At 43.7% G+C, this 17,153-nt stretch overlaps 1 protein-coding gene across 1 annotated transcript; it reads right to left on the bottom strand.

Annotated features, from left to right (window-relative positions):
• Window positions 1-10,241: 10,241 nt before the first annotated feature.
• OTOR (otoraplin) lies at window positions 10,242-12,975 on the bottom strand. Its single transcript, XM_039252108.1, has 4 exons — window positions 12,861-12,975; window positions 12,363-12,502; window positions 11,164-11,274; window positions 10,242-10,265 (listed from the first exon to the last, which is right to left on the bottom strand). Exons 1-4 carry the CDS (start codon window positions 12,973-12,975, stop codon window positions 10,242-10,244), a joined length of 390 nt encoding a protein of 129 aa, XP_039108039.1.
• Between the last annotated feature and the right edge of the window lie 4,178 nt (window positions 12,976-17,153).

Below are 17,153 nucleotides of genomic sequence, written 5' to 3'. Positions count from 1 at the left end.
ATGCCAGAGCCAGCGTGTCTACATATGGCCCCTGGGAGTCAGGACCCAAGTTTTGTCTGCTATCCCTGTGCGGCAGCGGCATTAATCATTAGTGGTAACATAAGGCTCAGGGAAAGATCTAGGAGCAAATAAGAAAGGCCTTAAATCATTTTGTCTCCAAGGGCAGGGGAGAGAAGAGAGAACCGGGAAACCCTAAGTGACTAAGGGCCCAGTGCGGTGGGTACATGGACAACCGGGGACTACACCTCGGGTTTTGTGCCCTTAGTTCATAGAAATCTGTAAGGGGGGCGCCTGGGGACCTCAGTTTGTTAAGCGTAGGACTCTTGGTTTCGGGTCAGGCATGATCTCATGGTTCTTGGGTCTGAGCCCCTAGTCAGGCTCTGTGCTGCTAGTGTGGGGCCTGCTTGTGATTCTCTCTCCCTCTCTCTCTGCCTCTCCCGTTCATGCTTACTCTCTCTCTCTCTTTCTCTCTCTCTCAAAATAAAACTTAAAAAAAAAAGTTAAAAAAAAAAAAAGAAATCTAAAAGCTGGCCTGGGTTTCCCCCACACGCAGCTTGACAAAGAATTGCTCAAACGGATTAACATTCTCATCTCTACTATAGCATTTGGCCAGGATAAATTCACCTGTTGAAGCAAACAGGGAAAAAGGGAGGGAGAGTAAGAAGGGACGTCAGGCAGGGAAAGCGGGTGAGATATGAGTAGCATCGCCCGATCCTTACCTCCCAAATACACGCACTTAGCGCAGCCTATACTTGCAAAGAAATGATTAAAACAATTGCTCACGTGTGACAGCAAAGTCATTTCCATTTAGAAAAATATTTAAATCACAGCTTGGGGAGCACTTCTCTGTCTTTCTTAATGATGGGTTAGAGAGTGGATGCTCTAAAGTGTGCGGATCGATATGGCATTTTCCTGATTAAATTACTGGCATACGGTGGTATTTGCAGGTGATGCAGCTAAAACACCGTAACATGGGAAGGCCTTCAAAGTCCCCCAAAATTGTATTTCAAGGAAAGAGCATGGAATACTATTAGCCTGTGTCATGTCTTTCTTACTTTTCTTCCTCACCATTTCAGATAGATGAGACTGATTGTTGAAGAAATGAGATTTTCTTCCTGGTGCTTGCTCTTATTTCTTCTCTCCACTCAGAGCCGAAATACCCACTCTCTCCAGAGATTTGCTTAAATACTACATGAGGGCGCTTAATATTTCCCTGTATTAAATCGGATCCAGGAAGGCACAAGCGTCTCCTCAGCCAATAAACACAAGAAGCAATAAATGCCCCCATTTATCCAGGGTCAGGAGTGGGGGTGCCAAAGGCACTGCCATCTTGACTTATCTGTCTTCTAAGCTTATGAAATACGCTAGGGTTTTCTAAAATTTAACTGCACAAAACCTGCTGAATTTAGTCACGCTGCCAACAATGAGCTAAGTCAGCTGTGACTCAAATATTTTTCACACAGACTGTCTTCACAAAAGCAGTTGGGGCAGGGGCTAAGGGTGGGGGCAAGGGCCCCAATAACTTGGATGTTTCTGGTAAAGTCAACTTGAGGCCCGACGTTCCAGTAATCGCCCCAGTAACCCCATTTCCCCGAGCATCTCTGAAAAACAACACTAGGCCTGGTTGGGAAAGGGTCTTACAAGTTCATGGTCAGGAATGGAAAGGATGGGTTTCCAATCTTATTATCTGCGGGGGATTCTGATTTACGTCTTACAGGTTTGCATTCCCAGTCACTTTCCCCTTGAGCAAGGGGTAGGACTTTTAACAAAAAGATTTGCTATTAGCAGGAATACCCTGACTTATCTGCAGGAATGAGCCCGTGGTGCTTTCCCAGGATAATCAAAACTCTGCTTTACATTGTCCTTTCTTGCCATTGCTGACTCTGAAAATGAGGTGTCCTACATGTCTATAGATTTGTTAATTGGGTCAGCATCCCCAGTTTCTGTAGGACTGCAAAGGCTTCCCTCAAAAGGACCCCCAGCCACTTATGTATTAGTCAGCCCAAGCATATGTCACAATTACAAGCACAATTACGAGACGGAGAATCTGACATCAAGTCAAGTCACTGTTGGCTGGGCATCAGATAGCAGAGAGAATCCGATGGCTTGCTGCCATTTGCAACATTCTCTGAGGATAATGGAGGATGTGCAAGAGACAGGCTGGAAGTTGGGGAGCATCGGGCCTTATTTCAAGGGAACGGTATCTCCCTGGTTTGCTCTGTTTGCCAAGTGTATTTTCAATGTCTCTTTGACAGACCAGAGACTTTCCCTTGATAATGAAGGCAGGGAAGAGGTGCCTGCCATCCCAGACAGGGATCAAATCCCAGATCAAGCATTTGCCAAGCTCTGCATGGGCGTGTGTGGGCGTGTGTGTGTCTGTTTCTTCGTGTTAAGTATTTGCAGTATACCTTGCATACGACTTCAAAAAAGCCATGGAGAAACACACAAAAGCTTTCTAGAAAGAAAAGACGCTCAAGATATATTTTTAATTCACTTAAAAAATAAAAAGAACCATAGCTCCTCAAAAGTTTCAAAAACGTGTTAAAAGCCTCCCATTTTGAAGTGAATTTGACTAGACACCCACTGTATGGTATGTACTGTGCTGGGTGATTTTATACACTGTACCTCATTGAACCTGATCCTCAGACTCACCCCCCAAAATTAGTTATTACTATCCTCAGAGGCATTATTATTCCCATGTGTAGGTGAGTAAAGTGGGAGACAAAGAGGTTCAGTGACACGAACTGGGCCATACAAACAACAGAAGTCTGAGTCATCATGTCACATGACGTGCAAGAGCCTCAAGGGGTCTCAGGTCCACAACAATTCACATTACAGGGATTTCACTGGCTTTGACATAATATGGGGAACCTATTCAAATTACTTGTATTTGGTTTAAAAATTATTTGTATTTATTCTAGGATCATTTAACACAACAAAGGCGTACCCCATAAGAAATCAGGTACTCTAGTAATCTAGTCAGAATAAACTCCTCGGGAAACCTGGATGGCTCAGTCAGTTAAGCATCTGACTTGGTTTCAGCTCAGGTCATGATCTCACAGTCCATGAATTCAAGCTCTGCTTGGGATCCTCTCTTCCCCCTCTCTCTGCCCCTTCCCTGCTTGTGCGCACACTTGCTTTCTCTGTCTCTCAAAATAAATAAATTTTAAAAAATAAATAAACTTCTCATTAGTATGCATTCCACACACATGCATACCTTTTTAGAGAAGTAGAAGCCATAGTACCTCAGTCTCAGGTGGGTGCCTATTGAGGTCCCTGGAGGCCTTCTCTCTCCCTGGTGTCATGTGCTTTGGATCCTGTATAAGGCTCTTTTCAGAGTAAGGTCAAAATGTCTGGCTGGAGGGGCGCCTGGGTGGCTCAGTCGGTTAAGCGTCCGACTTCGGCTCAGGTCATGATCTCACGGTTCCTGGGTTTGAGCCCCGCGTTGGGCTCTGTGCTGACAGCTAGTTCAGAGCCTGGAGCCTGTTTCAGATTCTGTGTCTCCCTCTCTCTCTGACCCTCCCCTGCTCATGCTCTCTCTCCCTCAGAAATAAATAAAACATTAAAAAATTTTTTAAAAACAAACAAAATGTCTGGCCGGAGACATGAACTTGCAGCATCAGGCAATGGAGGAACAGTATTCACCCCTGCATCAGATGGAGTTCATCAAGCCTTGGAAACACAAGGTGCTTTTGGTCCGGTGGGACCTACGCCTTCCAAGGCTGATTGCCCAAGAGGTGTTTTAATTTACGCCCTCGCTAGGATAACTATATGCAAATGAGACAACCCAACTTCATTGAGCCTAAATAGGATTAATTTACATACTAACATCCATATGGCTGTAGGTCTCAAAGATAAACAAATATATATTTGATTCCTGTAAGAATAATATATTGATTCTTACATTGTGGCCCTCAGTGGGACGTAAACGACCCTCACTTGTTGGTGTTAATGAGCGGCTGCAGCCAGAACGGAGACTTCAAATCAAAATAATACACTCCGTGTCAGGTCACGAAATTGCGAGTGGAATGACTTGGGACTATTTCAGGTAATTTCAGGTGTTTTTTCTTAAAGAGATGCAACTACCAAAAAAAAAAAAAAAAGTATGCAGTCTGGAAATATCTTTGATTTAGAAATTCCAGATGGTCTGAATGGGAAATTGCAATTTCTTATCAGTGAAGCATCTGGCAGATTACAGCACCTTGAGGGAAGGCCACTCTCCCTCCAGGCCTCTTGGGTCAGATAACACTTCTGCCACGTAGGGGCCCCACTCCTATGGCCCCCGGATTCTGTTCCACACCGCCATGATGCTTATGCCTCGCAACAGCCCAGCAAGGAAGATGCTGTTAACTCTACTGATAGCCAAGAAAACTGAGGTCCAGCAAGGTCGAAACCTGATTCAAGCACGCATATGACAACAGCACTGTAAGAGCTACACAGCCTATCTTGTTCCAGGGTGTCCTGGGCTCTCTTCTCATCCAACTTCTCTGAGCTACCGATTACACAGTTCCCTTAAACCAGATTTCATCTCATTTTATTCCCCACCAGTGTGTATCATGCCCTGACTGTTCTCACCGCTGATGGCTTTCAGTACTTCGCTTCTGCTGTGAAGCTAACTCCTTTGAATAATTCTGCTGTAGACAAAGTCTCACCATTTGCTCCTGAAATCTACTTGCCAGTGCTATCCCTATCCATTCATTGTTTCCCACGTTCTGTGAGGTCAGGGAGGATGAAATTGTTTTTTTTCTTCATTAGTTTCAGGTGATTCAACAATTCTATACGTTACTCAGTGCTCATTATAATAAGTGTTCTCTTAATCCCCTTTCCCTATTTCACCCATCCCCCCACTCACCTGTCCTCTGGCAACCCCCGATTTGTTATCAGTAGTTAAGAGTCTGTTTTTGGCGGGTGCCTGGGTGGCTCAGTTGATTAAGTGCCAGACTCCTGGTTTTGGCTCAGGTCATGATCTCACAGTTCATGAGTTCAAGCCCTTCATCTGACAGTGCAGAGCCTGACTGGTATTCTCTCCCTCCTCTTTTACTGCCCCTCTCCCATTAGTGCTCTTGCTCTCTTGCTCTCTCTCTCTCTCAAAATAAATAAATAAACTTTAACCAAAAAAAAAAAGAGTCTATTTTTCAGTTTGTCTCTTGTTTTTTTGATTTCATAAATTCCACCTGAATGAAATCATATGGTATTTGTCTTTCTTTGACTGATTTATTTCACTTAGCATTATACGCCATCCATGTTGTTGCAAATATCAAGGTTTCATTCTTTTATATGGCTGAGTAATATCCCATTGTGTATACATAAGAGACAGTGAAATTCTCATTTCTCTCCCAAGAGGAGACAGTACAAGCTACATGAAAAAATGTAAACACCACACACACACACACACACACACACACACTCCCTCGCTTGGAAATATCAAGGAAACCTACAAGTTGGAATTCCCTCAGGGATCCCTAGGCCTAGTTGTTTGAGGTTGTTTTCTTTAATGTCTATTGGGAGAGGTCATAGAAAGGACATGACTGCCAATTGACCCTCGAGCTGCACCAGAACAGTCAGTAGAGGTTCTTCACCTGTCCTGCAGCCACCCAAGACAAGCCTCCTATGTATGTCCCTTGCTTAAGGAGACTGCCACCTGTCAATATGGAGTGTCTTTCCCTGTCTCCCCTTTCCCTCCCAGGGCCCAGTTTCAGATCTCATGAGAGCTCCTGAGGCTGCAAAGCAAAAATGTCAGTGATTGAGAACATCTTCGAGGTATAAGATATCCTTGCTCATGGGGCTCCTGGGGCTCAGTCCGTGGAATGTCCGACTTCCGCTCAGGTCATGATCTCATGCTTCGTGTGTTGGAGCCCCGCATTGGCTCTGTCAGAGCCTGGACCCTGCTTCGGATTCTGTTTTGTGCCTCTCTGCTCCTCTCCCCCTCAAAAAGTAAATAAACAATACTATATATATATATATATCTATCTCCTGGCTCATTGTGGGAAAGAAGGAAGATTCCTCAAGTGGGGGTGGATCCTGGAAGGTCTCACTGCACCCCAGACTCTCACTCCACCCCATGGCCCCGTTTTCTCTAAGGTGGAGATCGGCAGACTACCAAGCTTGTGCCTGCAGTATGGGGGGTGGGTACTGGGGGGGCTACTGGTTTAGGAAAGTTTAAATTCTGCCATTTAACCTTGGGAGAGCTGCTTCAACTCTCAGGTGCTCTAGCTTTTTTCCTTTATTTCTTTATGTGTAAGATGAGAGGAGGGAACAAAAATCAGTGCTTCTCATAACCTTTAATGTCGAAGGGATTCAGAACATGCTACCCCAAAAGATGCCCCTTTGGCATATTGTTTTGAGCTGAAGGCAGTTGAGAAACTGCAGATGCAAGAAGAGCTTGCTGACCTCCCCCTTTCTACCTAAAAACAGGTCATAAAATTTCCCATGAGAAAGGTGCCCTCCCTGCACTGGGAAGAGAACACTCTTAACATCAGGCACTGGAAGGCGCTGAAATGGATCTGTACAAACAACCTACTGAAACAACCCTTATCTTCCACTGGTTCCCTTGTATATTTCCTTGTCACTATCCCATGATTTACTGCCCTGAGCCTAAGCCGCTTTGTCTTGTCATGTCTCACAATTTATTGTTCATTGTCTAAGAAGGTATAGAAGTATGTGGATCTAATGGCTTCTTTGGGTCTTTATATTCCCCTCTACACGTAAAAATATTAAATTAAACACATACGGTTTTCTCCTGGTAATCTATGTCAGTTTAATTCTTAGGCCCAGCCAGAGACCCCAGCAGGAGAGAAGGAGGTTTCTCTTTCCCTACAATGCATACACTAATCTTAAATCTGGGGTCTTATTAATATGTTGATTCCGATTGAGAAAGCCAGCAGCAGGGGCACTTCACCTTCTGAAGGGCTAGGTGATGTTTAAAGTCCCTGTGGTGCTTTCATTCTGTGTAATGGGGTTTTGGAGTGGTGATGCAGGTCTGGAGCTGACGGCCAAGAAAGAATTCTTGAGACATCTTTGGTGCAAAAAGGTGACTTTTATTAAATAAAGCACAGGGCCAGGACCCGTGGGCAGAAAGAGCTGCACTGGGTTGTGAGGAGTGACTGGTTATATGCTATGGAGCTGGGGGAGGTAAAGGTAAAGGGGAGGCCTCCAGAAGGAGTTTCATATGCTAGAGAGGACAAAGAAGACACCAGAGGCATAGCTATTGTCAAGCTAACGTTGCTTTTTCTCTAGTAAGGCATTAATGCTAACACAGTTGGGAGTTCCTGGAGAAATGTTATATTTTCTATTTGCCTCAAGTATTTGTCAACAGGCTGCAGGTTATAAGGAGATGTAATTTCACCTGCCCTTTCCTTCCTGCCTTCATTCCCCACATCGCCATGGACAGATGATGCTGGGGCTCCGGGAAACTGAGTCTATAGGTTTCTGGAGATGAGACTATTGTAAGGTCGCCTTTTTCTTATAATTTACTAAGACATATGGAACCTGATGGAGACTCTGTCCTGCATGACTGTGATCTCTATCAGTTAACTATTGGTTTTTCCCTTTTTCTTTGTTCTTGGGCACCCAGGGGTGGGTGCTTTTGGGGTGTTAACTTGTCTTTTGCTCCCTCATCATGTTGATACAGATAGGCCCCCACTAAACTGAAACCAATCAGTGACCTCAAAACTCCTGGATGAGGGACGCTGGGTAGCTCAGTCAGTTGAGAGTCTGCCTTCAGTTCAGGTCATGATCTCATGGTCTGTGAGTTCGAGCCCTGTGTCAGGCTCTGTGCTGATAGCTCAGAGCCTGGAGCCTGCTTTGGATTCTGTGTCTCCCTCTCTCTCTGCCCCTCCCCTGCACATACTCTGTCTGTCTGTCTCTCTCTCAAAAATAAATAAACATTAAAAAAAAAAGAACTCCCGGAGGAGATCGGTTCTGGGGAGTGGGAGCCAGGTGTGGCCAGGAGGGCCTGAAGCTGGGAGCCCCATGCTTGGGGAGTGAGGATGGATGCCTGAGGCCAGACAGATGGGGGCTTTGGCAGACTGAGGGTGTCATGGGGGTGCTTGGTGTCTCAAGGGATAATGGGGTATCTGTAAAGGGAGAGCCAGCAAGTGTGATACACATAGAAACAGAGGTAGGATAAATGTCTCTCCCTTTCAAATTGTGTTGACTTCCCTGGATACTGCCTGAAACTTCGTGGGATACAGTAATGATGAGGAAGTGTAAGGCAAGCGGATACCCAGTAAGCCCTTCCCCCCACCACCCATGGGATATGTGTAACATTCCTCAGGCACTCCTGGCTGCCCAAGAACAAAGAAATAGGAAAAAATTTAATTAAGCTTAATCTTATCAATAGTATCAATAACCTAGCCTCCAGACACCCATAGACTCCCTCTACCATCACCCTCCCCTCCATAGTAATGCTGGTAACAAAGGCAGGAAAGAAATGGTAAGTAAAATTAAATTTCCTTACAAGCTGCAGCTCATTGACAAATACTTGAGACAGGTAGAGTATAACATTCCTTAAGGAATGAGAAGATTCCCTACTGTGTTAACCTTAATGCTTTGCTAGAGGGAAAAAGAACCTTAGCTTGACTATTGCCAAGCTAGGCCTCCAGTATTTTAGTAGTCCCTTGAGCATATGAAAATCCTTCTGGAAACCCTTTTGTCTTTACTTCCCCCAATTGAATAATATATAATCAGCCACTCCTCACAACCCCCAAGGCATCTTTTTCTGTGCTTTATTGAAAAATATCACCTTTGTGCACCAAAGACATCTCAAGAATTCTTTCTTGGCTGTCAGCTCCGGACCCCCACCACCATTCCAAAACCACATCAGTAAGACAAACACATAGACTGGTGGGTTTGAGTTTGGGAGCTTTTGGAAGGTACCATTTTGCTTGATGGAACCCCATAGGAATTTGGCAAAAACATATTCACCCTGAGTCACAGTGGATGCACAGTGGAAAAACGACCCGGGGGTCCCAGTCTCCAGCTTGTCATTAATACCCTCCTCCTCATGCTTTTGGGTTGAACAGACCATAGAAAACTGAAGAACTAACCCCATTTCCAGGCCCCTCCCAGACTTTTGATACCCCAAGGTGAACAATGTCTTCAAAGAATGTTGAAGCCAGAAACTGAATTTTTTTGAGCACAGGCATTTTAATTACATGTAAACAAAGACTCATGACTACATAAAAAGAATCATACCAGGAATATACAATTAAAGCAAATTTCCAATTAAATGTAGAAAAACTTGGGGGTCCATTGGCATCACCAATCCCTCACCAGATTTCTTCACCCATCACTCTTGACTGGGGGAATTTACACAGAAAGAGTAAATTCAAAGTTGAGATAGAAGTAGAGAAACATCCCACAGGCTTTTCTTTCCCTCTGTCTTTTGACTTGACAGCACATATGAAGGGTAAACTATTCTACCACAAATATTTCATAAGCTGTCCCACCCTTATTATATACACACATACTTATTTGGAATTTGGGGAGAGGTAAATCAATCATTCAGAAGATAAAATTAAAATTATTCAGTGGAAATAATTCACGAAATTTTTTCAAGTTTATTTATTTAAGTAATCTCTATACCTAAGTGGTGCTTGAGCTCACGACCCTGGGATCAAGAGTCACATGCTCTTCCAACTGAGCCAGCCAGATTCCCCATGGACTTTTTTTTTTTTAAGAGAAAGAGGCATAGTCCAAACATCTATGAGTCCAAAGAGCTCCCTTCTCTCCTACCAGCTTTATATCCCAAACACATTGAATATTAAAAGTGACAACAATCCTAGATGACAATCAGCAAGAATACTCCTTGATGATAGAGCCCCTTTGGGTATATTATAACACTCCAAATGGCCAGTGAGACAAATAATTAGAAAACAGGATGTCCAAAGGAAGATTTATGACCTATCACGTTTATATAAGGGGCCAAAGAGCTGACAAGAATTACTAGTTAGAAATAATACAAGTGAACCGTCTTCTATACACATCCCTGGATATGAAAAGATTCTCTAGGCCGCAAAATAAGTTCTGCTTTCAGTTCTCCCACTTGAGTCAAACATCGCCCCGGCCCAGGTGGTGAGAAGACCAGGCCCGCAGAAAACTGTAACCCCTTCCTTCATCTCCGACCACTGGCCCCGAAGGCCCAGTCCTCCTGTAAGGTAACAAAGCCTTGAAACAAAAGTTATTTTGCTTTTCTGTCCTTATTTTGGTGTTTTCTTTCTATTTGCAGGTTGTCTACTTTCTTACTCACAGAAGAAGTCAATATCCTGAAATAAAAAGCAAAAACAAACAAACAAAACACACAAAAAACAAAAACAAACAAACAAAAATCAAACAAAGATTGAACTGAGCAGACAGGACCAAAAAACAGATGTAGTTTATTTTAAAATCATAGGTTATCAAAGGAAAATTTAGATTTAGAATAAGGTTGAGCCCCAAAGAGTGTAACATAATTATCACTTTAAGTCAAAAACTACTTAAAATGAAGGTTCTTAAATACACTTTAAATTTGTGGTTAGTTGACACTTTCAAGCTCAACGTTAGAAGGGATGACAGGCCAGCCTTGCCGGGTGTGTGGGTTTAGCAATGTTTTGAAGTTATTTCACATAGCAATTAGCTCCAGGAGAATCTCTTCACAACAACCATCCTGCAAAGTAGCTCAAAAGGGATCTTTTATTTCTGTTCTGGGGTTTGCAAGACCCCAAGGCATGGGAAAGAGTATAATTTCTTTTTCAAGTCTAAGTAGAATCTATTTACCACAGAAATAAGCCATCCAAAGATTTTTTTTTCCCAGAATGTTTTGATTCAAGTAAATACAGGTGCTCATTTTTTCCTAGCCCAAGTGTTTTAGCAAATAAATGTAACCATCAGTTAAGAGTGCATTAATACTATTTTATTTTCTTTCTTTGTGACAGGGACTCCTTTCTAGGACCATTTGTATCTAAAAACAAAAGGGGGTGGGTGGGTGGAGAAAGTTCACTATTCTTTCACCACTGAGAATGGGGGAAAGGCTCTCCCAAACCTCCCTATTTCAAGGAAGCCCTCGTTGAAAGGAGGGGCATCGTTCCACACATCTAGTAAGGGACATGATGTGTTTACCACCTGGCTGCATGACCCCAAGATCTGAGTCCTTCTCTGGCCCGCCCTGAGCCCTAAGACACTTACCGTGGTGGGTACTTCCTTGGTGGCTTCTTGGTAAACATGTTCCTCCTCCACCAAGCTGCTGGGGAAATACCCTACGGTTCCCATCTCATCATCCTGGTCACCTCCATACACCTGAGTGCCCAGAAAAGTAACAGTGCAGAGCTAATGTGAGTGTCCTTCTAGAAACCCGCTGGCATCACATTTGTTACATAAATGCCTCACTTCTCACTCTCGGGTCCTGTGGGGCCTCAGACCCAAATTTGAAGTTCACTCACAACAACTAAGTCAACCCCCAGAAAGCGTTTATCTGTTTTTCTGTGGCCTGGTCTTACCACTTTTATTTTATGCAATCTTGTGAGCTGCCCATAAACAAAGTCAGTAAATTTTGCAAAAAATAAATAGACATTTTTATTTTAAAGGACTACCATTGCTCGGTTGTTAAAGATTCAAATGTACAGATACTTGAGTGAGTTGAAGATGTAATCGTTCATGACTTGAGAATCTATCTGTGAGGCTGCAGACGAGGAACAGGAAGTCAGCCCTGCCTCGTCTCTCCCTGGGGCTCACCCCTGCATATTTTCACTGAAGAAAGCTGATTCTCTGGAATGGAAGCGGGTGTTAAGGTTTCCTTTAAAATATTGAAGCATAAGGGAGCCTGGATGGCTTAGTCGGTTGAGCGTCCGACTTTCGCTTAGGTCATGATCTCGCGGTTCGTGGGTTCGAGCCCCGCGTCGGGCTCTGTGCTGACTGCCAGCTCTGAGCCTGGAGCCTGTTTCAGAGTCTGTGTCTCCCTCTCTCTCTGACCCTCCCCTGCTCAAGCTGTCTCTCTCTCTCTCCTAGAAATAAATAAAAAAATAAAATAAAATAAAATAAAATATTGAAGCATAGACTGACTGCCAACACGCATGCGTTTTACTTAGCAAATACGCTCAAACATTTTGAGTAAGTTTCAAACTCTTTGAGATGTTCAAGGCCCTGTGTGGTTAGCTAGACCTTCTTGCCAAAACATCACATAAACCTACACTTGGTTTTGTTACAAAATTGTCTTTGTTTCTTTGAAATGCAATAAAAGCAAATATCGGTGAATTTTTGCACTTGCCTTTGCCACCTCTCCATTGTTCTAAAGAGCTAGTTACAGTGCATTGAAGGTAAGTCCTAGACAAAAAATTAAGAGCCACGTATGTCAGGATGTATGTGTATTTATAAGAATTTCATCTTACACTGCCAGCCCAAAATTCTCCAGCTCCACTTTCTTTCACCAGCTTTGAGTAAATATAAATCTGCTGCCCTTCTTTAACATTAATGAACCTGCAGTCCGGGGCATTGAAATCTTCTTGAGCTCTGGCCAGAGAAATAGTATCTGGAAGAAACAAAACAAAACAAAACATTGCAATGACTAGGTTTCAGTCTCCTGGGTTTTATAACAGTAAAAAGGCCAAGCTTATCAGAAAACTTGGAAATCAGAGTGACTAATAACTCCCAGCTCATAGCTCCTGTTTAGTTTAAGAAGAGTGATCTATCCAAGGTATTAAAGCCACAGCCAACAGAATCTTAACCAAGTAAATTCACCAAAGGTACAGATCAGGAGAAACAACGCTAACAACATACACGTCCGAGAAGATTCATTTACAGCCCTATTATATTTTTATGCTGTTAGTGGATTTTTTTTTCCAATTATATAATGGAAAGATAATGAAAGGCATAAGAAAAGTCCTTACACACACACTCGTCATCTGCACAGAGCTTCTTGGAAGCAAGTCTGTCCATAAATATTCCGTCCACAGCACATATGGCCACAAGACCTGGGAGAGAAAGTAATAATAGTCTTGCCATCTTCCCTTTCTGCTGTTTTTCCTATCTGTTCTTTAACTGGACGTGGAAACTGACTGCGGTGGTTCCTGTCTTTTATGTGGAAGCCAGACATCTGGGTAAGTCCCCCTGGCCAATGGGAAGGTGTCCACTGTTCTTCCTCTGCTTTCATAACATCTCCCGGTCTCCAGGGGCTATTTCACATCTGGTTTTCCAAAGAGACTCAAAAGCTGTGTCCTTTTTAACACACAAATGATATCCAAAACTGGTCCACCATTGGTAAAGCCACTTTAGCTGTGGCATATCCCACCAGCAGGGCATTGTGGAAAGAACTATGAGAATTTTAAATCATTTAAAACAATTTTTTAGCTCAAGTATCCTATTCTCTCAACTTACAAGCAAAGATGGATTGACTCTAGGAAATCTGCCAAAAGTGTGAGATCTATATCCTTAGTACACATAATTTTCATTGAAACAAATCCAACTAATAAATACCTTTATGGGGCACCTGGGTGGCTCAGTTGGTTAAGCATCTGCCTTTGGCTCAGGTTATGATCTTGCATTTTTGTGGGTTTGAGCCCCTTGTTGGGCTCTGACAGCTCAGAGTCTGGAGCCTGCTTTTGGATTCTGTGTGTGTGTGTCTCTCTGTCCTTCCCTTGCTTACTCTCTTTCTCAAAAATGAATAAAAATTAAAAAAATAAAAATAAGGTAAACACCTGGGATCATATAATAGATAAATTGAGGATGCTTGAGTTTATAAATCATTCATGATAGGATTCTTGGAAGTCTCGTCAGTCCTGGGGCAGACATGGTTTGTAACACATGAGCTGTTATCACATCTAGGCCCTATGATAGGGGAAAGGAAGGGATAGGCGGGATGGAATGAAAGAAACAGTCTTTTTTTTCTTCTCTGAGGTCTCTGAAATTCGGTCTCAAAATGCTCCTGGATAGAGAAAGGAGAGAGCAAGAGGTTTCCCTTAGGGTCCTTCTCCCTGCTTCCGGGAATCTTTCCCACAGAAAGAGGGGCGCTACAGAGCTGAAGTGCCAGTACACAGCTCCATCTACCCAACAACCATTTCCTGAGCACCTACTGTGTGCCAGGCACTGTTGGCACTAGAGACATAGCAGCGAATAAAAAAGGCACTGGGCCCAAGGATTTACTGTCTATTAGGAGAGACAGACTTTAGGTAGCTGCTTTTTATAGTGTTTGGGGCTGGTATCTCTTTCATAAGGTGCACCCCCCCCATTGTTTCTAGAATAGAGGTCCCCATCAGGATGCCCTGTCCAATTGGCTGATGATGAGATCTCAGAGCAGAACATCCTCCTCCCTCCCCCAAAGATGAGGGACAAGCATTCAACTTGCAAAATAATTTTGTACAAATCGGGGAATAAACCGGGAAAGCAAAAATACTCATCGTATAATAAGAGTTTTATTCGGGGGTGGGTGTGAGTGTGTGTGTGTTATTTTCAGGGGGCTCTCTTTTCTCCAGCTGGCCCAGATTTGGAAACTCGTTTAATTCAGTATCTTCATTGCGGGTGAAGCAACCATGGCCCAGTGAAGTCCGGAGTCCCCTGTCTTCACCACCCTCTCTAATGCTTTCCCAGCAGGACTGTGTCCAGAGCTGTCTCCATTCGTCCATGGTCAAATCAGAATTGAGATTTTTATGGTCTTCATTTCCTGTTTCGCTTCAAGGACAGAATGAATTAGAAATCATTTCCGAAAGCAGATTGCCTGGGCACTTTTCCTTCCTATAATCTGGGGACCTAATCGGGGCTCTGGGAAAACGAAAGCTTTGATTAAATCTTCCTAATCCTGATCGGGCAGCTGTTTTCCAGACTGTTACAGTCTCAAGCCAGCCCTCAACAGGAGAGTTAAAAGACAATTACCATTTAAGAAGCACTTAACAGAAATGGGGACTGTGCAAACTCAGATTGCAGCACTGTGTACAAACCCCACCCGCCACCCCCAAAGCAGAGGGAAACGAATAAAGACACAACCAAGCCATCTCAACAATTTAGCAAGCTAAGGCTGATGCTAACACAAAGCAGTATTGACTATTTGAAGGTTAGAGAAGTGAAGAAAAGACCCTTCTGAGCGCATCCTGGGCGTGCCTCAGATGTCCCAGCATTCTGTTAGCAGGTGGAGATGGGATGGAAATTAAAGTTTTGCCCGCAGACCGGAAGTTAAACTTACAGTAACTCAGCAATCAGTTGTACCTGGAGGCATGCTCAAGCACTGCGGACACCGGCGTCCAGAGACGTGCTCTGTCCTGAGCATGCTCACCTTCCCCCTCTGGATTTTCAGATGTATTCTCTGAGCATTTCGTTCCCAGATGACATTCTTCTGATTTAGTTCCTAAATTCGTTTTCGATCTGGAGTTCTTCAAATGGAGGTGCTGGCTCCGTTAAGGTCTACAAAAATATGCTTGGACAGAGGAGAGGGTGGAGGCAGCCTCTTCGCTGTGACCTACAAGGCCCTGGAGGATCTGGGCCCTCTGCTCCCCTGAAGTCACCTCCTGTCACTCTCTCCCTTGCTCGCTCTGTTCCTGACATACCTGCTGCTCTGTCTTTTGAAAGTGCTGAGCTCGTTTCTACTTCAGGCTCTCCTGAGCTTATTGCCGGAGGGTTTCCTCCACATACTGGCATGCAGGTCTCTGGACAGGATGTGTCCTCAGACAGACCCGTTTCACAAAGCCATTCTTGCCTTCCTCCAACCCAGTCAGTCCATCAGGTGACCGTGGTACACCCTCATCACTTACGGCTACCTGACATGCCTTTTCTATTTACGTGATGGTGCTTTGTCCCCAGACCCTGCAATGAAAGCTCCAGGAGGTAGAGACCTTGTCTATCTTGCCCATTGCTCTATCATTAGCACCCAGAAAAATCCTTAGTACTCAAAAATAGGTATTCATTGAATAAATGCATGGACCCCCTGAAACTGTATGCTTTTATTTTCGTTTTTCCTGGGGAAAGCCCTTAGGTTTCATCAGATTTCAAAAGAGGTTCAGGAGGCCCCTGGGTGTCTCAGTCAGATAATCGTCTGACTCTTGGTTTCTGCTAGGTCATGACCTCAGTTTTGTGGGTTTGAGCCCCGTGTCGGGCTCTGCACTGGCAGTGTGGAACCTGCTTGCGATTCTCACTCTGGCCCTCTCTCTGCCCCTCCCCCACTCGCATTCTGTCTCTCTCTAAAGAAAGAAAAAAAGAAAAAACCCAAGAGGTTAACACCCCAAAATTAAGACTCACTGACTAAATTAGTAGTACAACTCCAGGGTTTTGCCACCAAAGCATGGTCCCCAGGCTGGCACCATCGGCATCATGTTATAAGGCCCCTCGGACCTCACCCCAGTCCTGCCAGATCAATGTACAGTTTAACAAGCCTCACGAGTGATTTGGAAGAACATGAAAGTTTGAGAAGTACTGCTCAAGGGCAAATCAATTACAGCACAGATTTTAAGCTAGGGCTTTACATTCCTCATTAGCTCTTTGCTGGCTACAATATTTCCAAGGGATAAAATGTTTGCTTGATAACCAAAAACTACTTTAAGACTTAACGTTCAGAATGGAGATGTGTGCATCTTACAACACTTTCCATTTTTCACCCTATCTTCCTCTTATCAATAGGCTGCCTTTGAAAAATACAATTTGAACTAATGATCTATTCATTACAACCTACTTCATAAAGGTAGAAATCTGCTTTGTTCGTTCTTAGCTCACAACGGAATCACTCAGGGCGCTTCAAAATATTGATGACTGGGTTTCATGCCTAGAGATTGGGATTTAATTGATATGCAGTGTAGATTAGGCATTGGCGTTTGGAAATGTTTCCCAGATGATTCGGATATGCAGTCAAAGTTGAAAGTTAAATTGAAATTGAGAAAAACCACATTAGCTGGGCACATCATCTACTTTCTCCAAAGCTCCCGGCAACTCCCACAGATGGCAAGGGAAGGAGGGTCAGAAGATCCCAGCTTGATCAAATCGTCTTCAAAGTATAGTTGGCTCCCTTTTTTTCTCCTCCTTCTTTCTTCTTGAAGCCTTGCTTCCCAGAGTTTGGCTACATTCAGGGAGATTTAAGCAAATAAGTAACTGCACTGAGGTTAATTGGAGCAGAGAAAGAGGTACAAATAAGGAAAAAGGGAAGCCCAGAATAAACTTGGAGTTGCTGGACTGCGATTAGAAGTACTACTGTAAATTTGTTTTTA

The sequence above is a fragment of the Hyaena hyaena genome, unplaced genomic scaffold, assembly GCF_003009895.1.
Source record: "Hyaena hyaena isolate Hyena2069 unplaced genomic scaffold, ASM300989v1 scaffold_411, whole genome shotgun sequence".
Classification (NCBI taxonomy): Eukaryota; Metazoa; Chordata; class Mammalia; order Carnivora; family Hyaenidae; genus Hyaena; species Hyaena hyaena.
Note: the sequence above shows the minus strand (reverse complement) of the source record. Positions and strands in the feature narration are given on the sequence as shown.